This window comes from Canis aureus, chromosome 17 (assembly GCF_053574225.1).
Source record: "Canis aureus isolate CA01 chromosome 17, VMU_Caureus_v.1.0, whole genome shotgun sequence".
Lineage (NCBI taxonomy): Eukaryota > Metazoa > Chordata > Mammalia > Carnivora > Canidae > Canis > Canis aureus.
This window is the reverse complement of record NC_135627.1, coordinates 56,868,630-56,894,144: the sequence shown is the minus strand read 5'-3', so window position 1 is coordinate 56,894,144 and position 25,515 is coordinate 56,868,630. Positions and strand designations below refer to the sequence as shown.

Below are 25,515 nucleotides of genomic sequence, written 5' to 3'. Positions count from 1 at the left end.
CCGCCCCCGAGTGCAGGCGCCCCCAGACCGCCCGGGGCCTGCTGTCTGCTCGGCCCGTCCTGGATCCGAGGGGGCTCTAGGCGCCCGGGGGCTCCGCGGCGGAGCACCTGCCCCAGCTCGTGGCCCCGGGCCCGGGATCGAGCCCCGCGGCGGGCCCTACGCAGAGCCTGCTTCTCCCTCGGCTGGTCTCCGCCTCTCTCTGGGTGTCTGGGTGTCTCGGGGTGTCTCGGGGTGTCTGGGTGTCTCCGGGTGTCTCTGAGTGTCTCCGGGTGTCTGGGTGTCTCTGGGTGTCTGGGTGTCTCTGGGTGTCTGTGTCTCCCAGTGTCTGGGTATCTCTGGGTCTCCACCTCTCTCTGGGTCTCTGAGTGTCTCTGGGTGTCTGGGTATCTCTGGGTCTCCACCTCTCTCTGTGTCTCTGTGTCTCTGTGTGTCTGGGTATCTCTGGGTCTCAGCCTCTCTCTGGGTCTCTGGGTGTCTCTGGGTCTCTGGGTGTCATATAAACAAATACATGGGAAGGTCAGGTCAGCGCCCCCCGCTGGGGCCCGGCTCACTGCTGCCTGGATCTCTTGGACTCCCCAGAAGCACAGGGACGCCCCCGGTGCAGCCCTTGTGGCCCCATCTGGGTGTCAGGACAGTTCCCAGCAATGGCCCCGGTCCCAGTCTCCCCATCCCCCCACCTGCCCCCCCACACACACAGCAAAGCGGGGAGCACTGCACCTGCCCCCACTGACGTCCCAAGGAGCCTCCCCCCACCGCGGGTCACCTGCCGCAGGAGGCGGGTGCAGAGGAAGGATGCGGCCTGTGCTTCTAGGATACGCCCCGCAGGACCCTTGGAGACCCTCGGGGACCCTCGGGGACCCTTGGCCGCCACCCAGGGCCAGGTGGAGGCTCCTGAGGCCACAGCCCCGCTTCCACGCACCACAGCAACTCGGCTTCTGCCCGCTGGCTGGTGGGGAAGCCTCCGGGGAAGATTGTTGTTTGGGAGGAAAAAAAAAAAAAAGGTCAAACAAAAAAATGTATAAATGTACTACAGACCCACACACTCCTACGTGTCCACCGGGTAATTGCTAGCATCCATTTCAGCAACGACACCTTAGGATTTCTTTTGTGACTACAGTCGACCTTTGCATCACAGGGCTGAGTCAGGCAGATGGTTTGTACAAATTCAAAGTTTTAATGGCTGTTAAATAATAAAAGAAAGGATATTTGCACTATGTACATTCCGTCCGCTGATGGTACTCTCAGCTGGCCATGCGCGTCTTATTGCACATATAGACAGTGTACAGGCATCTTGAAGACGTCTTAGCCATACAAGGACTAGCACTGAAGAGGCAAAAAGCCATTGCACAAAAATATTGAAGCCATTTGCATTATACAGCCAACTGTAAGAAAAATACTGAAGATTAATATCGAGAGAAATATTTTAATTTCGGAAAAAAAATCTCTAAGAACAAGGATTACAGAGCTTCATGTTTGCCATATATATATACACATAAAAAAATATTTCAGGACCCTGCGTTCTGAATGTCCCTCAAGGCGCGGCGATCTGAATTCCTATTTCTACATCGACCTTTGCATGTTGTTGACACTGAATACGCTCTTTGCCCAAAATGCCTTTTTTTTTTTATACATCATTACGCTATTTGACAAAACAGGTATTTTTGTGCAGTACAGAAAATATTAAAATATATTTTAAGTTAGGTTAAAGTGCACAGTACGTTTGATAGGAAATAACTGCTAGCTGCCAAGCCAAGTGAGCATCTCCGGTGGCCCCGCTGCTCGCCCACGGCGGAGGGCGGCCGGGGCGTCGACTCGTGTTAGCCTGTGTTCAATGCAAACCATCCTCCTGGTGTCTTGTGTTTTGCGTTCACCCTTGTATTTGTCTTATAAAATGTGGCAGCTGCTGCTCTCAAAACTGAGGGTGGCTTTTCACAGAAGGGAAGCTGCAGTCAGCCTTCACAAGACTTTAAAAGACCAATGACCGGGGGATGAGTCACTGTGGGGCGAAGATCGCGTGCAAACCGCCGAAAACAGGCGGTGGTGTCTGAGACGCCTTATGGGAATCCCTGGAGCCAACACAGGCCCCTTCCCTTTGCTGGATCCTCTCTAGGCGTGTTTTTGACTGAACCTCCTCCTCTCTAGGCCACTGGGTCTCTAAACGCCACCGCCCTAGCCTTCCCCTAAGCCTGCCCTGGGGTGGCTGGGAGCCGCCCCGCCGACCGGCTGACTCACTTCTGTGCTTTCACACCAGCCACAGTGAGGCTTGCAGCGCTCTACGGGAGCCGCCAACCAAGTTACAGTAAAACGGGCACGTCTGCGTCTCTGACATCGTTTCCTCTCTTAAGAGTGGCAGTCGTGAGAAGTGCTGGTTTCCTGATCCGGGTCCTTATGTGCCATATGCATTCTCGCTCACTCGGTCAAAGCTGTCCTTACACAAACTTTTTGGTTAAACAATAAACTTTTTATTTCTCTCTACTTTCCTATACCATTTCCTTATCATTTACCTTTGGTGCCAGACTTTCTTTCATTAGCCAGGTTACAGTGCAAAACTTATACTTCAAGACACAGGACGCTAACACTTATTACTTCTTTGTGTTAAAAAACGTGAATGTTTTGTGCATAGCAAAATAAGTCTGAATCCAAAAAAAAAAAATAATTGTTCACATTTCGTCTTCAAGTTTAATGTGCCTTTTTTTTTTCCATCACAGCTATTTACAAATAACTTTGGGGTGCTCTCTTGATTTCAGTCAGTTCATTATATGAGAGGACAACAGGGCTGCTGGAATGTAGGAAACTGGATGGAATGCAGAAATATAAATAAAACCAATGTTCCATAAACCAAAGTGTAAATAATGCCTCCCCAGAAAATAGTTCTTATCACAGAAGCACCTATTTTTGGCATAATTTTTTTTTTTTTGCGGAGTCACATACACCAGAAAACATGATTACTGAGACCTAGAACTACTGCACACCAAAGAGGATAGAAAATAATTCAGTATTTATAATATTAAAATAAAGTGTTTAACCACAAAAAAGCAGTAATAAAATAGTTTCCTAATTTACAATTTGCATCCAAAGGATGAATAAGAACTCACTAATAAATAATATTCATATAAATATTTTTGTATGTCGAAAATAGTTTTTTAAAAGGCAATGGTCTCAAGAAACGTCTTGAAAAATTTGGTGGTGAAAAACCTGATGGAGTCCCCCTCCCCCCACTAAATACCCAACAAGTTTGGTTTGAGTAAAACAAATGCATCTTGTTGCAAAGAACGGTTGTGCTTGGTGTTTTGGTAATGGCAGTAGGTGAGCGTGGAAGGGATGAAGGAGGTTGTAAAAGGCATTGATGTGCTGCTCAGTTCTTCACAGATAGCTCCCTCCCTGGCTTCAAGGTACGTATCTCTCCTATCTTAACACTGGAGGCCAGTTCTGAAAGGCAGAAAAATGTCCCCTCACGTCCTCCCTCCAATGCATCTAGAGCCAGGGACCTGACAGGCAGTGGGCGGGAGGCTAGGAGAGCAGGTGCTGAGAGCAGAGTGCAGGATCTCTGAAGAGAGGGGAGTCCGAACCGACCCAGAGGAGAGCAGCTGGCTTCATGTGAACAGAGCCTTCGTTACCGCTACATCTAGCAACGCTTGAACGGTGATGCCCACCTTGACCAGGCCTTTCTCTTCAAGGATGTGATGGGGGAGGCACAGTTTCTCCTAAAAGGGACAAGAACACAGCGATGTCAATGTTTCGATGACCAAAATGTAACCATAATGTCTTAGAAGACGCCACTGGCGGGAGCTAAGCTGAGCTCTGACCTACGCGCCCCTCTGATCACCCCAGACGGCGCTCCCCCACCTTGCTTGCTTGCCTTCGACCCACTGGCAAAGACCTTTTCTGTGTTTGCAGAGAAAATAACACTTTTGCCCAAGTGTGTGTGGGGGGGTTGTTCCAGAAAGTTTCCCAATCATCTTGAAATATGCAATCGATCTAAATATTTAAAAAACAAAAAAACATCGGGGATCCCTGGGTGGCTCAGCGGTTTAGCGCCTGCCTTTGGCCCAGGGCGTGATCCTGGAGACCTGGGATCGAGTCCCGCATCGGGCTCCCTGCATGGAGCCTGCTTCTCCCTCTGCCTGTGTCTGTGTCTCTGCCTCTCTCTCTCTCTCTCTCTCTCTCTATGTCTATCATAAATAAAGATTTAAAAAAAAAACTTTTATGCTAAATAACTGAGCTATATAGTCAGGTGGAAATCAAGCACCAACATTATAGTGGCTTACGTTCTCATAAAGCAAAATTGCAAACAGCCTCTCACACATTTTAAAGGAACTGATGTACGCGGTTATACGGACCGTGCGCCATTCTACCGACCATAAACCTTGATTTTATTTGCTGTGATCTCTGAAATGGAGGTACGCTGCGGGACTGGTATCCTTTCTTCGTGGTTTACGAACAGCCTTGTAAGTAAGTAATTTTAACCACGGCCTTCAACAGTCTCTCTTTTAGGACTCTTTCATAAAACTGTCAAAGACACAAATGTCCTGTTATTTTCTCATGTTGTGTTTTTGCTCTTGGGAAACGGCCGGTACATACAAGTCAAGGCAGATAATCAACCCACCCCACCCCACCCCACCCCCGCCCCGGTGGTGGCCGATCAGGGTCTTGGCCAGTTCTGCTTCATCTCATGTGACTCCTGCTTGAGGGACCAGATCTTCCGGCTTCCTCCGCGCAGAGCGCTCAGGCACAGGCGCTGTGCTCTTGGGTCTTCCAAGGACACACCATGACATCTCCAGCAAACTGAACCGCCCTCTGAAAATGGTGTTTTCCTACACTCTTAGTTGCCTTCGTACCTTCGTACTATCCTTCCTCCTTCCCTAACTCGTGGGAAGTTCAGAGCCTCTCAGACGGTACTTGGCACCAGGTGTAAGAAATGGCCACATGTCGACGAAGGACAATTTTAATCATCATTTCACGTGATAGGATTGTCTTGTCAATGGCATATTGGGTGGGCATTCGGGTTTATGCCAACTTAGCGGCCACATGTCAACCCGAGAAAGGATGGGAGGCTGAGCTGGGAGTCCTGAGCCGTGTCCTAGGCCGGGATGGGCATGCCACAGCCAGACATCAGGGTAGACCCTTTCCTGGGACCCTCTGTCATGGTCTTATGAAAGCACCTCAATCTGGCACGTCATTGCTAAGGCTGGTCCCACACGGGCAGGGGTATGTTTACCTCATTCTTATGATCTCCACAGCACCCAGGTGACATCTGGCTTCGTAGGAAATTACAAATGGCCACTATTATGGCTAAGCTCCCACTACTAGGCATTACTCAGGGGTAAAAAAAAAAAAAAAAAAAGTCTTCTATTTACACCATATGCTAAAAGCAATTTCAAATGAATTAAAGAATTAAATTTTTTTATAAAATATATCTCTCCTAATAAAACCGAGATAGGGGATCCCTGGGTGGCGCAGCGGTTTAGCGCCTGCCTTTGGCCCAGGGCGCGATCCTGGAGTCCCGGGATCGAATCCCACGTCGGGCTCCCTGCATGGAGCCTGCTTCTCCCTCTGCCTGTGTCTCTGCCTCTCTCTCTCTCTATGTCTATCATAAACAATTAAAAATAAATTTTAAAAAATGAGATAAATAGTCTAGCATTTTCCCGTAGAAGTAAATGGAGAATTTTCTGAGCCTTAAAAAAAAAAAAAAGATATAAAAATCACAAAAGATAAAAACGATGGATCGCCTTAAGGTTCAAAGCCATGTGTCAAGGAACCCACAATAGTTCAAAAATAAACAAACTCCAAAAAAGTATCTGCATCAAATTACAAAGGGTTTTATATGACATGGGAGTTCAATAAATCACGGAGAAAAGCCGCACGAACACCGGGCGAGGAACGCAAACGGAAATCTGGAAAGGACGAGGCAAGGCCCCAGGCGGCCCGAGAGACCCTTTGCTCCTTTCCGCGGCGTTTGCTCATGTTTAGTCCGAGCGCTCCTGAGTCAGGAGCTCACGTTTCACGGGGCTACACTGTGCGCACTACACGCTTTCCATGGGGCCGATGCCCTAAACGAAGCCCTGCGTGCGAAGCGACCCGTCTCCCTGATGACCGCGCGGGTCCCGCTGAGCAGGGCCGCTCCGGGGGCGCAGGCTCGAGGCCGGGCTGGGAGGGCCTGGGGGCTCAGGGGGTGGGGGAGCGCGAAGACCCAGCTGGCCGGGGCCTCCGCTCTCGCAGGCGGCGTGTCCCGGAGCGTTCCAGCTGGCATTCCGCAGTGCCTGGTCTCCGGGCTCCCGGAGCGGGTGCTGCGCGTGCCACGGGGGCGCGGGGACGTGACCCACGGGCTGCAGCCGCACAGCCGGGTCACCGGGGACGGGGACGGGCCACCTCGACCTGCCCTCGCCGTGCTCCCGCCCGTCACCGTTGGGGGAGCCTGTGGCCTTCCCTGGGAAGGTGGCACCATCCGTGCTCCCTCTTCCAGCACCTTCCAGCACAGAGTCACAGAGTGGCATGTCACGCGGGGATGGGGCTTCGGGTCCCCATGCGCCCGCCTCGGGTCACAGCCACGCACAGGCCTGGGAAAGGCTGGCGGGCCGTCAACACTACCTGCTGCCTCAGGAAGATTCAGCTCCCCGCCCCCCCCCCCCCCCCCCCCCCCGAGCTTGGGGCCAATGCTGCAGATCTGTGTTGCTCTTTTTTTTTTTTTTAAGATTTATTTATTTATGAAAGACACAGAGAGAGGGAGAGAGGCAGAGACACGGGCAGAGGGAGAAGCAGGCTCCATGCAGGGAGCCCGATGTGGGACTCGATCCCGGGACCCCAGGATCAGGCCCTGGGCCCAAGGCAGGCGCTAAACCGCTGCGCCACCCAGGGCTCCCCTGCGTTGCTCATTTCTGTCCGACGCCGGGCAAGGTGGTCGCGCTACGGCTACGACAAAACGGAGACGCGGAGAGTTTAAATGACCCTGTTGGGGGCCGCGCGGCAGGCCCAGGCCCGGGATGTGGACGCGCGTCTGTGTCGGAGCCGGGGCTCGGTCTCCAGCACCTGGGCCCCGGGTCGGGAGGAGGCCTCTGGACCCTCGGAACCCGACCCGCAGGTGCCATCAAATGCACAGCTAGGTGGGGGCCAGAGAAGCCCCGGCTCGGGGACGGGCCACCTGGTTCGTCGGGCTTGTCTCCAGAGACAACGGGACACCGCGCCCGGCAGGAGGCGTCCGGGGGGAGCATCACCGCGTGGCCGTGCCCCTTCCGTGCTCCCCGGGTTCCCCGACAGCCCCGTGCGACCTCATTCAGGTCAGCGCATCTCAGCCCGTTCCGTGTGCTTCTCAAACGCCAGCTCCTGCCACCGACGTGACTGTCCCTCAAGCACAACCGCCCGCGACGCCCTAGCGTTAGAGAGCGTCAGGGCCCCGTGTGCCACCTGGGCGCCCGGGCTCAGCGCAGGACCGGGACGGGGGCAGCTCCCGCGGACAGAGAGACCGGCTTGTCCCTGTGCCTCCCAGCCATGGAGCCTCCCCCCGGAACACGCCATGGCCCCCCACACCCGCCCTCTCCCCCGTCCCTAACCCGCACCCCTCCCGGCCGCGCCTACCCATCTTCCAGGTCTCGCCTTAACATCCCAGGACCAGGAGGGCCTCGCAGGCCACCTGTTGCCTGCAGGGCTGGATCCCCTGCCACGGGCTTTCCAGAATCTCGAGCCACACTGAATTCGGTTTTGTCTGTCTACCAGGCCGGGGGGCCACACGGCCGCCTGCAGGCCAATTCAGTCCGCAGCCTGCTTCCGTAAGGGAGGCTCCTGGGACACGGCCACGTCGGTCCCTTTACAAGTCATCGGTGGCTCCTGCGGACGGCTAACAGCACGGCGGGGTAGCTGCAGCACGGACTGCGGAGCCCCAAAGCCTCAAGTGTTCACAACCTGCCACTTTACAGGGAAGATTTTGCTGAGTCCTGGTCCAGACTGCAAGAGTTTTGAAGACCTGGTCACGCCATCATGGTCACTTTTTTTTTTTTTTTTAATCCCCAAGACCTACCACAGAGCCTTACTCAAAGAGCGCGTTCAGTATTTGAAGAACGAACAGACGAACACAGGCACAAAGGAAATCACGTTGAAAAGCCACGGAACTGGACCCGGATAGTCTCAAAGAGGGAAAAAAGTGTATATTCTGCATCTCTGACTGGTCGTTGAGAACTGATTTCAGAACCCGAAGCCTAATTCTAAACCCAAATCTCTTGAAATACAATGATATTGAAATATTTTTTTCCACTTAATCCCAAACCACTTTCAGGCTCTTGAAAAATTAAAATTAAATTAAAATTTAATTAATTTAAAAATTTTTTTAAGGCTCTTGAAGTTTCGCTCCACTGTCCATTACTCTACCCTGCAAGGTGAAACATCCTTTGTCCTTGTGTGGCTTTCCAGTGCGGCATGGATTTTCGAGAGATAACCCAAGCCACCATGCACTCAATGTAAGTTCTCACAAATAAGCGGTTTCAGGGTATCCAGTGCCTTTTTTCTTACCTATCTCCTTGGTGCAATTCCTACTCAGCTGTCTTACGTTCAGTTCTGCAGGGCCTTCTCTCCACCAGCCTCGTTCCCTAAGTGTCTTGCCCAGAACAGCGAGCCGCGTGTGAACCACAAATCCATAAACAGAGGGAACAGGAGCACCGGGGGGCTCAGCGGTGGAGCATCTGCCTCCGGCTCAGGTCGTGACCCCAGGGTCCCAGGATCGAGTCCCACATCGGGCTCCCTACATGGAGCCTACTTCTCCCTCTGCCTGTGTCTCTGCCTCTCTCTGTGTTTCTGATGAATAAATAAATAAAATCTTAAAAAAAAAAAAAAAAAACACCCAGAGGGAACAATCCATACATCAGCTGTGACACACTGTGGAAATCCTGACACTTGAGTGGTGACCTGCCAGCAACTGGAGGAGCTGGAGAAAGCCAATCTTCTATTTCAAAGAAAGGATATGAATAAACAGGTGTGGGAACAGTGTCTGTCTGTTTATCAGACACTGGAAGGAAGTAGTGGGAGAATGGTGTTTCTCATGTGAGGAAGGAGATTCGGGGTGCACATCTCAATCACACAACTAAATCCCTGAGCAGCTCTCCGACGGCAAGACATCACGCAAGCACACAAGCTGGTGGGTGGTACCTCGGGGAAGAACCATGGCGAGGCCTAATATTCGGAGTAGAAATGAACAGCCTGACAATGGACAAGACAGTTCATTCCAAGTTGTGCCCAAAGGGCTAAATTAATTGTGTTCTGCTGGTTGATTTAAAGAGAGAGAGAGAGAGATACCATCCAACAGACCCCAAGAGTGGCAGCACGGTAGGATACAAATACATTAACTACATGAGAAATGAAAGTGCATCCAGAGAATCCTTTGAGCTAGAGGTGAAATACGAACATAGCCCAAGAATGATGTCAAGTCAACACTGAAAATTAAATCTGATCTCACGTGATTGCTCTACCCAGTTGCTATAGATAGAATTTTCTTGCAGGTGCCACCCTGTGAGTCTGCTCTCTTCTTCCCACCCCTCCCAAAGAAGAAAAAAAAGCAAAACCCAACAGTGGCCATCATTAAGGGAGGCCTCAGAGCACTGCAGAGCCAGATGGAAGCGCAGAGCTGCTCTGGGTGGGGTGCAAATCAGCGTATCGGTGTGGGCTGATGGAAACGTGGAATAATCACCCGAAACGTGTTTACGAAGACAACTTATGGCTCAGGGTGCATGTGAGACTTTGCACAAAGGGACTTTATTGTGTTACAGGTGGAAGAGCACAAGGTGGCGCCCACAATGGTTGAGTACATCTTGTGGGTTCCTTACACACAGCCCAGGTTAACCGGGTCACGTCCACACCCCTTGTATTTCCCCCAGTCAACACAGAATCAGGAGGGAAATTGCTCAGGTAACCCAACAAGGTGCTTTCACCTAAAGAACGTTACCTGTTAGAAAACCTGACCTAAGATTTAGCCACAAAGAATACGTATAAATAGTCTTCTGACTATGTGGGTTTTCCATATTCTCAAGTCCCTCTGGGCTCGTGGAAGTGTTCGGAAAAATACAATTATCTTCTTAGCAGCCGTCGACATAGACTCTTCACATCTCAGTAAGCTAAAAACTTATCTCGAAGAAGTTAACGTAATCATCTCCCAAAGCGAAGAAATGAATAGTATTTGGCAACTGGATGTAAGGTGGAGCGTAGGGAGAACTGAGCCACGGAGGAGGGCCTTCTCATGTTAGGAAGAGACATCCCAGAACCAGGAATGTCTTGGCCAAGACAAGATTCTAATGTTTTTTTTTTTTCTCTTTTCTTTTAGTTACAAACGGATCACTTTGCTCCCAAAGCAGATAGAGTTACTAGGTGACCCTGTAAGCTTCCTCAAGACAGGAGCAGCTTGCTAATGTCACCGGGCGTCAAAGGCTCGAGGGAAATTTCACGTTGTTGGGGAAACTACATTCTTCTAAAATAAGAGCCAATCTTATTGTTGGCTCCGGCCACCGTGACCCAAGTCCTAGGATCAAGAATGTTCCATGACTCATGGCTTTATTTGAAAGAAAATACAGTCAAATCCATCACACTCTTGACCTGCAGTTACAATGTGATGGAGCCAAAAAACCAAAACGACCCATGACTGTACTTAAAAATAGAAATCCCCTCCGGAAACATGCTTTCCTTAGAGCTCAGGGCAGACCTAACAAGGAGCAAAAAGTAAAAATACGCGCGAGGTGACGTGCAAGCGAAGCCTCCAGGGGGTGCTCTGACAGCAAGGGACCCTTGATCCCTTGTGGCCCACTGCACAGCTGGGGGGGGGGTCATGCTGTAGGGCAGAGGGGCTCCCTTGGGTGGAGGGGAGCCACCCTCCCAGCCCCGGCTGCAGGAAGCAGGGAGGAATCCAGCCGCATGGCCAGCCAGGCAGGCAGTCGCGATGGGCTCTTTCAGCTTGTCCATCAGGGGATTCTTACAATTATGAGCCGAACTGGGGGCCCCATGCCAGCCTCGGAGCTCCTCCGCCAGCCGGCCCTCCTACACCTCGACGGCCAAGTGCTGGAGTAGACTGTTGGGGTTGGGTGTAAAAGATGGGGTCTGTAAAATCTTTCTTTCTTAGAAATGTATTTCCTAGTTCTGTAGAAATGGTTGTATTAGATGTTCTCTATCATTTAATAATATACTTGTGGACTAAAAGATGTAAGTGCTGTATAAAATCAGCCAATTATATCTGCCCTTATTGTGTTTGTCATTAGCCAGAATAGAAAGGCCTTTAAATATTGATTTTTTTTTTTTTTTAGAAAGCATTTGAATGCATTTTGTTTGGAATTGCATTTATTCAATCAAGTATTTAATTAGTGCTAAATGTGAGCTGGACCCTGTTGCTAAGCCCCAGCAAGCAATCATATCTTAGATAGGGTTAAAACCCCCAGTAAAATTGCCATATTGCACATGTCTTAATGAAGTTTGAATGTTCATCCAAACATTCTCCATGCGCTGATAGAGCCCCTCTGCTCCTGTTCTGGAACCCTCTTCGGCTCCCCCCTGGCCAGCGGGAGGGAAGAAGCCTGGGCCTGGCACCCGGCGGCTGGCCCGAGAGCCGGCTAATGGGTCACTGGGGGCGGGGGGGGTCCCCGAGACGGATCGGGGGGCGCGTGCAGACGCTAGGCGGCCAGAACGCTCCAGCGGTAAGCGACCAAGGCCAGAATGACAAAGAGAATATGGACAAGACAGAAGCTCAGAAGGTCCCTGGAGCGGAGGGCAGAGCTCGGTCGTGGGGCTTTGTCCCCAAGTGCCAGCAGAGCGCCAACAGTCTTTCGAATGTGACGGAAGTCCAACTGCAGGACGTCACACGGAGAGCACAGGTCGGCCTAGTCCGGGGACAGCCATCGGGACAGAAAGAGACAGTGCACACGGTTAACATCCGCCGAGGAGCAGCTGCAAAGATGCACACTTTTTTTTTTTTTTTTTTTTTTGCCTCCTAGCAAATGGCAAGAGCCACCCCTTATGTCCACGCACCGACAGCAACTGCCTCACCCGCCGCTGCAGGAGCGGGGCGCAGCCCGTGGGTCCGGTGCCACCTTGTACCCTCCAGGCCCCGCCCGGCGCCCGAACAGCGGGCCCGGGGAAGGGCAGCCCGAGCTCGCTGATGGCACGAAAGTCAGCGCCTCTTTCTGCACTAGGGGCACTCAGGACACGACCTACGGGAAAGACGGGAACCCCCAGGGCGGCCCCCCACCTGTCCTCACCCCCCACGCATTCTTCAGCCTCAACACCGAGGGCACCAAAGTGCCCCTCCCTAAAAGGTCACCTAAGCCATGTCCGGGTTAGGGCGGCTCATAAACCCTGGGGAATGCTGGCTGCAAACATGTCCCCGCACGTGCCACAGAGGCCCCTGCATTTCGTGCACCTGTAGCCACACGGGGGTCCAAAGTCTGGGGGGGGGGGGTCTCCTAACTTAGACGTGCGGTTGGGGTAAAACGTGAGACGCCCGCGTGGGGCTGTTACGTAAATGCCTTCACCTCTGAACAGGTGTGTCGGGGGCACAGGTCTTCTGGGTCGGCCTCTGAGTATCTGCTGCCGTCAGGAAGCCAACGGCCTCCTCATACACTGGGCTCCTGAACTGGAAATGACCCCAGCGTAACGTTACCGGAGATTATAATTTAATCCTAATTAATAGGATTAAGTGATCATTTAATTGATATTTCTATTTCGTAAATGCAGCTTTAGTTTGAATTTGGCGAAGCATCTAAAACACGTGCAATATGTATTTTACAACATACTTTGCTACAATTTTGCCCTTTATTTTAGCCTCATTGCTAAGCAGAGGCAAATCCCAGAGCCGCTGAGTCTAAGGTAGAGACGCTGACTTGTTTTATCCCCTGAAGTTAGCTCGGTGCCCTCGGATAAATAGGAATATTACGGTACCAAGTGGGGTGCCGAAGAGCAAAAACATTCTACTCTTACGTTAATTTATGAAGGTAGAGATGCTGCTCTTAAGACTTTTTAAAGATCCTGAGTCATGTCCTATCTGTTCAGATCATGCGTCTTTTCTCAGTGGATTTGGAGGAATCAAACTACCACTGTTATTTTCCTGAGAATGGAAACAGCTACACACAGATCTGATTTCACTGGGGGAGAGACGCTGATCGAGCATTAGCAGGTGGGGAAACATCTAAGGAAAGAAGTTTCTATTGCAATAAGAATTCTCTATTGCAATGTTGTGCTTTAACCAGTGAAATCTGAGCAAAGCAGACAGAAGACAGGAGGCATCCACAAACCGAAAAGTGATTTCCACAAAAGTGGGTATTTCCATGTTAAAAGCAAATCATTCCAGCTCCGGTGTCTATCTGAATACACCTGCTGGAACCCTATGGAAATGTCTGGGCTGCTCCCCACCAAAGAACTGGGGTCGGGTTGTCCTTGCAGTGTTCTTCAGGAGCACACTTCTGGCACGGGGGAGCCAGCACAGACCATCCTCCTCCTCCTGGAATTAATTTCGCGACGCCACAGATTCTGGGCTTTATTCAGATTCAAGTGGGGGACGGCCCAGACCCACAGTCCATGGTGGTTGGTTTAGACTGAATCATGGCCTCTAAAGGGAAAGGTGTGGGTCTAACTAGGATTGTCTGGTAGGTAAAAGCTGAAATCACCGTAACGGGGGAGTGCAGGGTGCAGGGGGCCCTCTGAGACTTGCACGCTGACCTGTCCCACAGCCCACAGCCCACAGCCATCAGAGCAGCCCCTGCAGGGACGCTGGGCTAGGAACCAGGGCTGAAACCCCTGGGAGGAACGGATGTTCTGCCCCTTGTGCCTACCAAACCACAGTCGTAATGAGAGGGACTTAAGAGATTATACATTTCTTATCTTAAAATTAAAATAGGAAAATGCTGAAGAGGAAGAAAATTTAATAAGGGGCAAAATTTCACTCGGTATTACAAGGCATCGGTAATTACGGTAGGGCATTTGAAAAACCCAGTTAAGGGGATCCCTGGGTGGCTCAGCAGTTTAGGCCCTGCCTTCGGCCCAGGACGTGATGCTGGAGCCCTGGGATGGAGTCCTGTATCGGGCTCCCTGCAGGGAGCTTGCTTATCCCTCTGCCTGTGTCTCTGCCTCTCTCTCTCTGTCTCTCATGAATAAATAAATAAAATCTTAAAAAAAAAAAAAAGTGAAGTAAACCCAGTTAATACACGCAGAGTCCTCACAGGCAAGTGTGGCTGCTAATCCCCACCACGCAGAACAGAATTCACAACCCCAAGAGGTGAACCATCACTTTCTCTTAGAGTCAACACGAGAATGTGTGACGAAGCTTTCTGGGTTCAAGACTGGCCCAGCTCCCCCAAACAGAATCGTAGACAGGTCAGGGAAAAGGTCTGGTTTATAAATGTTCTGAGGGTCACACAGTCTAAATTCTAGGAGATTTAGAATATATTCAATGTATTTAAATATTTTAATTTTTAAGGTGACCATACTTGCAAAGTATTTTTTAAAATCTCAGATAACAAAGCTCAGGAATGTTGACAGCCATTCTGAACCTTTAAAGGGCTGACAGACGAGGTCCTAATCTGATGGGAGTGGGGTAATGCAGGGCTTCCAGAATTTTCTCCAAATATATGAGAATTTATATCAATTTTATGGACTTACAGGGTAACTATTTTATCAGTGAGCCACTTTACCTAGAACTGTAATTAAAGATGCTGCTGCTAAAACGTTTATTCTCAACAATGCACGGATGAAAGGCTGCTGGACTGCTGACCTCAGAGACCCTGCCAGCAGGAGACACGCGGCGGGAAAGGAGTTTTACATTCTCAGTGATAAACACAAACCACCTGGAAGAAGGGTGCCTGATTTTACACACCAGAGATGGACCCTTCTTAATAAATTATGAATTTAAAAATTGCTGTTAATTAAAATGATAAATGTGTCCATCTGCCCCTCTGCTTCTTCGGCCTCAGAATTAACCAGTACGAATAGAAAATTACAAAGTTTTGTAATAATAATCTCATCCCATCCCCCAAAAGCTTTTACTAGTTATGACTTAAATTGATGCTCAAGTTACTGATTAGGGGGAAGAAGACAGACATAAAGTTCAAAGAGGGAGAACTCGTTTCTCCCGTTCTCAAGGTTAAAACAACAACGAAAAAGAGTAGCTTCAATTTACAGAATGTATGTCAATAAAGAAAAAAAATCAGATTAGTTACAAATTTCCTTAAACCCTCAGCAACAGTAGGGAAGTGACTACTGTTACCTTCAGACCCTGTATCTCATCATAAAAAAATAAATTAAAAAGAAAAACAAGGCAAATATGAAAAGTATTAAAAAGAAGACTCAGCCGTAAATAACGTCAACATGACCCACTACATCTGTTAGAATCCGAACACACTCCAGGATTTTACTTTTAACTGCATTTGGCCCATGCAGAAGCCGAGGGATACCCTCCAGTCCCGGGAGGGCAGGTGGGGGCCCGGAACCGCCAACCTGTCCTGGACCTGCTGCCCTTCATCTTCTTCTCTGTTGTCCCTCTGCAGACAGGAAGGACTATGAAGGGCACAAAACGCATTTCCTATAAGTTCCCTCCTCCTCTAAAGACGGCATGTCTCTTAGGTTAAGGACCTTGCTCCTTACAGAGGTCTGAGGCCAAGGTTACTTATTGAAAACAGAGTAGAAAAATTTCCCTGGTGAACAAAAAAAAAAAATATCTATTTTCGAATATTTTTAATGATTCATAAATCAGAGGTTTCTGTTGACCCGCGACAACACTAGTAAGAGCCCCAAACAACCCGAAATTTGGATCAATTTGGAAACCCCCCACAGCCAACCATGAATCTTCTATGACAAGTTTAGAGGCCAAGGAAAGAAGCCTCAGTGTGTCCAATAACAGCCTCATGACTGTGACTGAAGTCAGGTTCTTGGGGGACACAAAGAACATATCCTCAGGCGTTCGAAAGCCCACCAAGGGTCGGCCTGTCTTCAAGATCAAGTTGATGCTCGCACCAGACGTCAAAGGCGGCTTTGCACAGTCTGACTCCTGGCATCAGTACCCGCAGGGGCTCTGCAGGGCGCTGGCACCCTCACACAATCCCAGGTTCTCCAAGGCACCATGATGCACCTGTGGTTCACTCTTCTACCCCGAAGCAGGGGAAGCAACTGTGGAGCTGCAGGATACAGGGGAGCTTTCACAGAATCTTACAGCTTGGAGAATCTTAGTACCCTGATGACTTTCAAGCTATGTTTAGCCACAGGATACTTTTTTCCCCCAAAAGAAAATGTGAGCTGGGAAGCCAATATCTGCTATGGACGAAGGAGCCACTGCTCTGGCGGGTGCGAGGGGGCGGGAACGGTCTGTAGTCTCCCCCCTTGGCTTTGCCTCACCTGCTGTGCCGGCCATTCGAAAGACTCCAGGGCTCTGAAGAACGTGGCCTGAATTTACTGCTCAAGTCCAACACCTGCAGTTTGCAGGGCGAGGAACTGGGTCACAGAGAGCCGGGTTCCAACGCCACCTCTGCAGCTACCAGCTGTGAGCGTGAGCTTAGGAAATTATTAAACCGCTCTGGACTGCAGTTTCCTCGGAGCGTGGCAATAAAATATTGACCCCCAACCCTCCACAGTGAGCATTTAAGATGATGCACGTAAAGGAAGTCCAAAATACGCAGTTAACCACTGCTAATTTTAAGGAGTCGGCCTCAAAACCAGTTAACAGCACAGGAAGGGACGACTGACCCCCCACCTTGTGCATTCCCTCCCTCTGCTCACAGATCCCCTTCACCCACTCGCTCTTCTCCTTCAGGGTTATAGTCACTCTGTTTGTGTCCCTTTAGTTGAGGGACTGGTCCCCCAAACCAAAACCAAGACACTCCCCCCCAATGCACCAGAAATGGGCAGTGGGGAGGAAAATGATCTCCACTGAAATAACTATGGGAAGGAACGTCATCCCCTCCACTGAGAAAGAAGCTTGCCCACAAGTGCTGCTTCTGGTTCATCTTTAAGGACATCTCCTTGAGGCAAACCTCTATCTCATTAGCAAACCTCTACCTCACCCCAAATCCTTCTCGGCTGATGGCATGGAAGTCTCCGGTCACCCCAACAGAACTGCTGCAGATCCCTATCGCTAACTTCTTCCTGTGATCTCATCGTCCTTCCATCAGTAGCAGCTGCTGTCCCAAGTCCTGTCTGTTCCCCTGCACGTAAGGAGCCAAGGGTGTCCATCCAGCCTTAAGCAACGTCACAAACAACACCCAGGGGTCTGGAGTTGTCTCCCCTGTCCCCATTTGCTAACCTTCTGCGAAGGCACTGACCGGCTGCTTACACCGTCTGTAATTCTGGATGTGGCCAAGGGAAAGAGGCACATTTCCAGGCGAGCCGCACCAGAACCTCTCTACCAAAGGGCAAGACGCATCGTGAGCCTTGACGGACCCGAGGCATACGGCCGTGACGGTGTCCATGGGGACTTCTAATGAAAATGGAATAAACTATGACCATTGGAACCATTTAAAAATTGCTTCCGTCCCTTCAGATGACTTTATTTGTAAAAATTTAACTGAATCTGTTCAGCAAATACATTGCACATGTAGGAACGTGCAGAAATCACATAAGGGGCGGACGCTGATGCTGAAGCCTGGTGGTTTCGAACAGTGATCCTATTACAAAGGACAAGAAACCCAGAGCTTAGAGCACGGCTGTGACTCTTCAGCCTCTACAGGACGATTCATCATTGTCAGCATTTAGCTTATAAGATACAGATCTCAAGATCTCTGGGACTTACAAGGGTATGTGAGTAGGTAAGTAAGGGATGGAGAAGAGAGCGGGAAAACTTACAAACTAAGGAATTAACTATATTTGGGGCTGGGTAATCAAGGCCTATTTTGTTACCCAAATATTAAGTGTGATGCAATTAAGAAAACCTAACAGTATCAGTTCTCTGTTTTTCTAGGTACCAGTCTGATCGTAAATGGAGAATTTATGCACTTAGGCTTGTGGGAGAATTGCTTTTGTAGTGCAAATAATTAATTGCAGCGTGCCACATACACGTTAAAACATAATCCCCTTCAGTAGGGAAAGAAGAGTATCTGAGGGAGAAGAGGGTCATTTTTCCCCCTCCCCCGGCTCACTATGCTATTCCCTGATTAAAAGAGCTGCTCATTTCCAATCATGCATTCTGTGAGATGAAACTAAGTTCCCTCGAGCGCACGTGATGATTTGCCAATCGCCTTCCAAGGGCAATTTCTAATTTTCCACTAGAATATTCCTTCCTTCCTTTAACATGTCTCATTAAGAAGTTCAATTGCTACCTAACCAACAGACTTTGGTAGCACAAAGCTTAATGTAACACTAGTCACCAGTAAAATGCTACTGGCGTATCCATGGGGATGGATATATATGTACACACACACACAAGCGTGCACGCAACCACACGTGCACGTTACACACGATGCAAAACTGCAATCTCACCTCAAATCTTAAAAAGAAATCCCAAAGGTAGCCTAAGTAATATATGTCTTACTAAGCACTGGCAAATGGGACCCTGGCAAAAAAAGGTTATTCATTCCCTGTAACACAATCTTCTCCGAAATTACCAACGGCTGATTAGTGCAAGGGGCACTTCACTAGGGGCATAATTCAGAAATGATGAAAAATTTTTCTCTGCATATTATGGTAATTTAATTTTCTCTTCCCTGCCTTAAGAGAAAATTGTAATTAGCCAACCTTTACTCACAACACTCGGTTAAGGACATTTCCATTTCGTTTTGTATCACCATAAGCAACCCCCCCCCCAAAAAAAAATCTGATGAGTTTAAAGGTGTCACAGGGGATGAGGCCGTAATTCATCAGTGCTTTCTAGCACAGACACAGATAATTTATCCTCTGGAACTTGGTATGATAGCTTTGATTCGCGCATGGAAATCTTATTAGCCTGTGATGGAGTCAAACCATTAATAATAGTTTGTGTATGAGAATTTGCACAAATATTTGACACCAAGAACGTAGATGCAATATTAAAACGTACACATGCAATACAGACACACAGATTAACAGCGTTGAAAGACGTCTGGATTGATCACAGACATTTAGTCCGTCATACGAAGATTACACTCTTTTTATAAACAGGAATTTATAAACTTTTCTTAAAGGATATAGTTCTGACATAATGATGCTTATGCAGTTCTTTCCTTGTCTTCAAATAAGATTAAGAATGGCACCACTAACCTCTCATCTTTGAACCTTAATAAGCTAAAAGATAGAGGTGGGGGAGGCAAAGGAAGGAGGGAAGGGAAGAAGGGAAGGAAGAAAAGATAAGGGGAAAAAGAGGAAGATGGGAAGGAGGGAGGGAGACTAAGCCTTTCTCAAGGGTCCAATACCTACCTCCTATCACTCAGTAGGATTACGATGCAATGTGATTCCTTCAGATACTCATAAGCACTATTTCATGACGGTTTATAGTTACTTTATCCCAGCATATTAGAAAATACAGAAGAAAAAATTTTTATAATGTAATTTCTGTCCACTTCCGTTTACCACAATGATGATAAACTTATCAACTTACCCCCAAATTCTGAGTGGATTGGGCTTCTGTCTCCCTAAGAAATCATTTTATTTTTTTAAATTTTATTTTTATTTTTTAAGAAATCATTTTATGTTACTAACAGGAAAGTCTTTAAAAGCCCCAGATTAGCCGTCAGGCTGAGGCTGAGGCTGGGGCTTTTAGCTTAGGAGAAAGAGAAAGTAGCCAAGCACAGTTGGGCGAGCTACAGGGAGTGCCAGTGGGGTCTATGGTGGACTAACGGGGGAAATGGAACCGCAAACAGATAACAAATTACAAAGCAACATACATTGTTATTATTATTGGTAATGATTGATTATAATAATAACAATAATTATGATGTTTTCAGTGTTGACTATTTTGGTCCACATACCCCAAAATGCAACCACATGGAACGGAAACCAACTAGTTAGTGGTCAGTTACGGGTCTGCTTTGCTTACGAGCCACGGGTAAGGAAAACCAACAGCTCCAAAATTCTACCCTATGGAACCTGCCAGAAGGCTCACTGCAGCACAGTCATTTCTGCTCTTGGAGTAGAGAATCAAGCTAACTACAGGTTTTTCTCAAGGATGGAATTTTGCATTTATTTCAAAACCTGAAATGAATGATATTCCCTTTTCCCTCAGTGTTGACCATACTGCTAGAAGCCATTTTAATCTCATTGAGATAGAGGAATTTAAACTAAAATTTTAGATAGCTGATTTAATATTATTCCTCAAGAAAGGGCTGAGACTAAAAAAGGAGGTGCAAAGCTGTGCATCCATCGGTGGGTTCAAACACATATGTGAAATGAAATCTATACCAAAGCATAGTTAATTGTGATAAGTTTGACGTTACCTCTGGCACTCCTAATTTTCGGCATGCTTCCAAAAAGTTTTCCACATTTCTTCTGCATTTGGCCATGCTAAGTTTGGGCTATAAATACAAATACACAGAAATAATGAATAATTAAAAGAGAAATAGTTTTAGTAACAGGTTAAATTTTAAACTTTCAAGATGTCACAAGCAATACGCGTTCATTAGAGGAAAAAAAATATACAAGCAAATAGAAGACCATAAATATCATCCAGATATATCCACCAAGAGAAAAGGAACTATTAACATTTTGGATTATATTTTTCCAGACACTGTAGATGTGTGTATGTGTATGTGTGTGTAAAGATGACGTAAATGGGGCACCTGGCTGGCTCAGTCGGTACCGCATGCAACTCTTGATCTTGGGGCTGTGGGTTTAAGCCCTACCCTGGGTGTAGATATTACTTAGAATTATATCTTTAAAAAATGTACATACGTACATTTATACAACATATGTACAAACATAGATATTTATATAAGCAGAATTTCTGCATGTGTGCTTACGTGTATAATGTATGTGCATACATGCAAATTTCTGCGTATTTGTGTAAACACACACACGCTTAGCATACTCTTGTGTAATCTGCTCCAGTTCATCTACAAATATGCCATAAGCATCAATCGTTCCCATCAGCAGATAGATTTCTGTATGAAGGGTTAAATTCAGGAGGTCAATTAATCTCCTTCCCACCAGAGCAACGGGTTTAACAAGAAAAGAGGCAACACAGGGGTAAACAGCATAAAGATGCTGGGATGCCCAGGACCCAATCAACTGTGGTTACAGATCACCTCTAAGGTGTGGCATAGAAAAGGGTACATCTGATTCATACATTTTAATTTTTACGTGGTAGGTTTAAAACCGTACTGTTGAATTTTAATATTTCCCTCTTAATTCCCTTAAAAAGGGGGTACCACGGGGAGAGCTGCTCATCATTCTGAGATGCTAGTATTTGTCTCTCCAGTTCTCCGGGCCCGTTATCTCCCTTCATATACTCATTATTTAGGTGGGGGAGTCTGTTCTGAAACTCCAAAGACGCCCAAGCCATTCGCAATCATTAGGTCAACCCAGTAGAGTCGGTGAACTACACAGAGAGAATTTCCCACTTCTGGAAGTGAGGGAGGGCCCACTATACGACTGTTGCCTGGGTTTAGGTCAGAAAAGCACTTACTACCCACACAACAGTTTCTTGAATGAAAAATCGAAGGCTTGATGCTGACAATAATATGGGTAGGGAAGGCATCCACTGCATTGCTGGTGTGACTACGATGGTGCACGCCGAGCGTTGGCTCTGGGTCATATACCCCACTTGGGGCTAAGTGCACACCTGTGGAAGCCAAACACACAACCCTCATGGTCGCTGAGCTCTCTGGTCTAGTTGGAAATATTAGTAAGTAAGTAAGTAAGTAAGTAAGTAGATGACAGGGACACCTGGGTGGCTCAGCGGCTGAGCGTCTACCTTGGGCTCAGGTCGTGACCCTGGGGTCCTGGGATCGAGTCCCGATCAGGCTCCCCACATGGAGCCTGCTTCTCCCTCTGCCTGTGTCTGCTTCTCTCTGTGTGTCTCTCTCTCATGAATAAATAAATAAAATCTTTAAAAAATAAATCCAAAATTCTGATATTCAAAATCTACTATTCTTCATTTATAGGAAAAAAAATAAAATAAAGAAGATGAGAGTATAGTAGGTAGAGGTCTTCATTGGGAGATGTCCTGAGGGAGCAAAAAACCAAGGAAAAGAATCGAACTCGGTTCTAAGGGGTCAAGGATGGCGTGGCTCCTGTAGACACTGAAGTATAGGAGAAATGGGAGCCGGTGAGGCTGCGAGGTGAGGAGAGCTGCAGAGAGGGAGGGCACAGCCTTCCTGGGAGAGCACGGCCCCTGAGACACTGCAGTGGCCATGATGGGGTACACCAGGCCCAAAAGCACAGGTTCCAGAGCTGTCGCACGGCTGAGCTGCTCCAAGGGTGCTTCCAGATGCCCACGAAGAATGTCTGGTAAGTGGACATTTGGAAACAGCCCATATTTCTAGAGGAAAACTATGACCCGATAACCTGAGCTAAGATATATTAACAGTCATTAAAATGGACACTTACTGGAGAACGTTAATGGCATGAGGAAATCTTTAGGCTTTAATAAATTTTAAAAACTACCAAATGGCATACAGGAGGAGCTCATTAATTCAGAAACAACTTAAATGCAGAAAGGATGCTAGTGGTTAGTAAAGAAGCCAAAATGTTAACAGTGGTGGTCTTTGGCTTATGGAATAAAGTTTTTTCTTTTTTTAAAATTTCTGCATTTCTCTATTTTCTCTAGTTGGACATTACTTCCTATTGTTTTCTCATTTAAAAAAATCTATTTTAAAAAAGAAAATAGGGGGCAGCCCGGGTGGCTCAGCGGTTTAGTGCTGCCTGAAGCCCAGAGTGTAATCCTGGAGTCCCGGGATCAAGTCCCACATCTGGCTCTTTGCATGGAGCCTGCTTCTCCCTCTGCCTGTGTCTCTGCCTCTCTCTCCTCTCTGTGCTCCTCATGAATAAATAAATAAAATCTTTAAAAAAAAAAAAAAAGAAAAATAAGGGCACCTGAGTGGCTCAGGTGGTTAAACGTTTGCCTCAGGTCATGATCTCGGGGTCCTGGGGTGGAGCCCCACACTCAGTGGGGAGTCTCTCTCTCCCTCCCCCTGCTCACACTCTTTCTCTCAAATAAGTAAAATCTTAAAAAAAAATTTTTTTTAAAAAAGAAAGGAAGTTGACAACCAAAAGATTTTGAAAAGAATGCAGCATTTCCCCTGGAGGCTTAATAAAATATAAAAATGCTCAGATACATGGTTCTTACTCACTATCAATAATATAACCGTGAATTCAAATCGGAAGCTGTGAGGAGTCACGGTTTCTCTCTTAGAATTTGGGAAAAAATGAAATGAGAATTGGGCGTATGGCTCAGACCCCTCTCTGGCAGCGTGGACCTCATCTGTAGAAAACCCTGGAAAGTTTCATCCTGGATTACAGGACAGACCTGGCTGCCCAAACTCAATCAAGCTAGAGATTGATGTAAAAGAGAAGACAAACTGACCTTTCCCCCCTCCCATGATTTCTGAGCTAAAATGGTAAAGTTTTGCAAAGGAAAACTATGTTGCGCGATATAGAGGAGACCGACAGCGAGAGGGGAACCCTCGACCAATGTCTCCCGCCACCAGGAGGAAAGAAATAATGTCACTGTGAGCCTTTCCTGCAGGTGACAGAGGGAGAAACACGCTCGTTACCTGATATTCTATGAGCACTGTGCCTCGGAATTAGGGGCTCTGAATTCTGAAAATCTGTTCTATAAACACTAACGAAGCCACTGGCCGGTATTCGTGCTCACAAGAACATCTCCGTGAGAGAGAACAAATCGAATTAAAGAGAGGTTAAATTCTCGCTCAGAGAATTCTTGCCCAGGTTAAATTCTTGCCCACTGTGGATTATGGGTGGATCTGGAGTCTGAACCCAAACCCTGCCTTCTTAGCCCTTAAACTCCTCCACTTTTCCTTTTTTTTTAAATTTTTTTTTAAATTGGAATTCAATTTGCCAACATACAGTATGACACCCGGTGCTCATCCCATCAAGTGGTCCCCTCAGTGCCCGTCACCCACCCTCCGCCTTTCCTAAGGATCAGCCAGTGTGGACAGGATTTCCTTTCTTCTCTACCTCCCTGAACCCCCAACTGGGCTCCAAAGACAAGCTTGTCCCAGATTCGCCCGCCCGCATCTGAAGGACGGTGAACGTGACTCTGTAGTTCTCTTGGGGATGGAAACGTGCTCTGTGACCTACAGGCAGAGGCTCCCAGGGGCCCGCCTCATCTCACCCACAGTGGAGACGAGGATTTTTAGTTTATTTTTTTATTTTTTTATTTTTTTGTCTTTCATTTTTTTTATTTTATTAGATGTCTTTCAGCTACTCTTTTTTTTTTCTTTTTTTTTTTAATTTATTTTTTTATTGGTGTTCAATTTACTATCATACAGAATAACACCCAGTGCCCGTCACCCATTCACTCCCACCCCCCGCCCTCCTCCCCTTCTACCACCCCTAGTTCGTTTCCCAGAGTTAGCAGTCTTTATGTTCTGTCTCCCTTTCTGATATTTCCCACACATTTCTTCTCCCTTCCCTTATTTTCCCTTTCACTATTATTTATATTCCCCAAATGAATGAGAACATATAATGTTTGTCCTTCTCCGACTGACTTACTTCACTCAGCATAATACCCTCCAGTTCCATCCACGTTGAAGCAAATGGTGGGTATTTGTCATCAGGGAAATACAAATCAAAACTACAATGAGATACCACCTCACACCAGTGAGAATGGGGAAAATTAACAAGGCAGGAAACAACAAATGTTGGAGAGGATGCGGAGAAAAGGGAACCCTCTTACACTGTTGGTGGGAATGTGAACTGGTGCAGCCACTCTGGAAAACTGTGTGGAGGTTCCTCAAACAGTTAAAAATATACCTGCCCTACGACCCAGCAATTGCACTGTTGGGGATTTACCCCAAAGATACAAATGCAATGAAACGCCGGGACACCTGCACCCCGATGTTTCTAGCAGCAATGGCCACGATAGCCAAACTGTGGAAGGAGCCTCGGTGTCCAACGAAAGATGAATGGATAAAGAAGGATTTTTAGTTTATTAGCAGGGTCTCACCCATCAACTTTTGTCACTACTGCCCCGGTACCTTCAGTGTCCCCCTGAGCAAAGTAAGGCATCAAGGAATCCTTGAATTAATGCCTGGCTGGCCAACCTCTGGCTTGACAGGTTATAGAAAATGTCCTTTATGGGTCCCCTGGGGGGCTCAGTCAGTTAAACATCTGCCTTCGGCTCAGGCCTTGATCCCGGGATCCTGGGATCGAGTCCCGCACCCAGCTCCCTGCTCAGCAGGGAGTCTGCTTCTCCCTCTCCCTCTGCCCCTTCACTCTCCTTGTGCTCCCCCCTCGAATAAATAAACAAAATCTCTTTTTAAAATAATGCCATTTTACATAGAATCTACATCTTTTCCGAGTCATCCTAAAATCCTCAGTGACTAATAAAGGAAGCAGATTCCATTTAGCAGAGAAGCCACCAACCAAAAAAGCTTTCTGGAAAAGACTTCTCATTGTTTAAATGACCCCTAGTGAGAAATGAAT

At 47.7% G+C, this 25,515-nt stretch overlaps 1 protein-coding gene across 4 annotated transcripts in view; it reads right to left on the bottom strand.

Annotated features, from left to right (window-relative positions):
* Positions 1-1,151: 1,151 nt before the first annotated feature.
* The window catches only part of LRCH1 (leucine rich repeats and calponin homology domain containing 1), a 200,531-nt gene continuing 176,167 nt past the window's right edge, over positions 1,152-25,515 (bottom strand). For 2 of the 4 annotated variants that reach the window (XM_077855690.1, XM_077855692.1), the window contains 3 exons: positions 20,346-20,423; positions 8,500-11,840; positions 1,152-3,704 (listed from right to left, as the gene is read on the bottom strand). In XM_077855690.1, the coding sequence (XP_077711816.1) occupies positions 11,634-11,840; positions 20,346-20,423 (285 nt within the window). In that variant the 3' untranslated portion in view covers positions 1,152-3,704; positions 8,500-11,633. The remainder of the gene's footprint in view (positions 3,705-8,499; positions 11,841-20,345; positions 20,424-25,515) is intronic. The other 2 variants (XM_077855691.1, XM_077855693.1) reach the window with 1 other exon arrangement.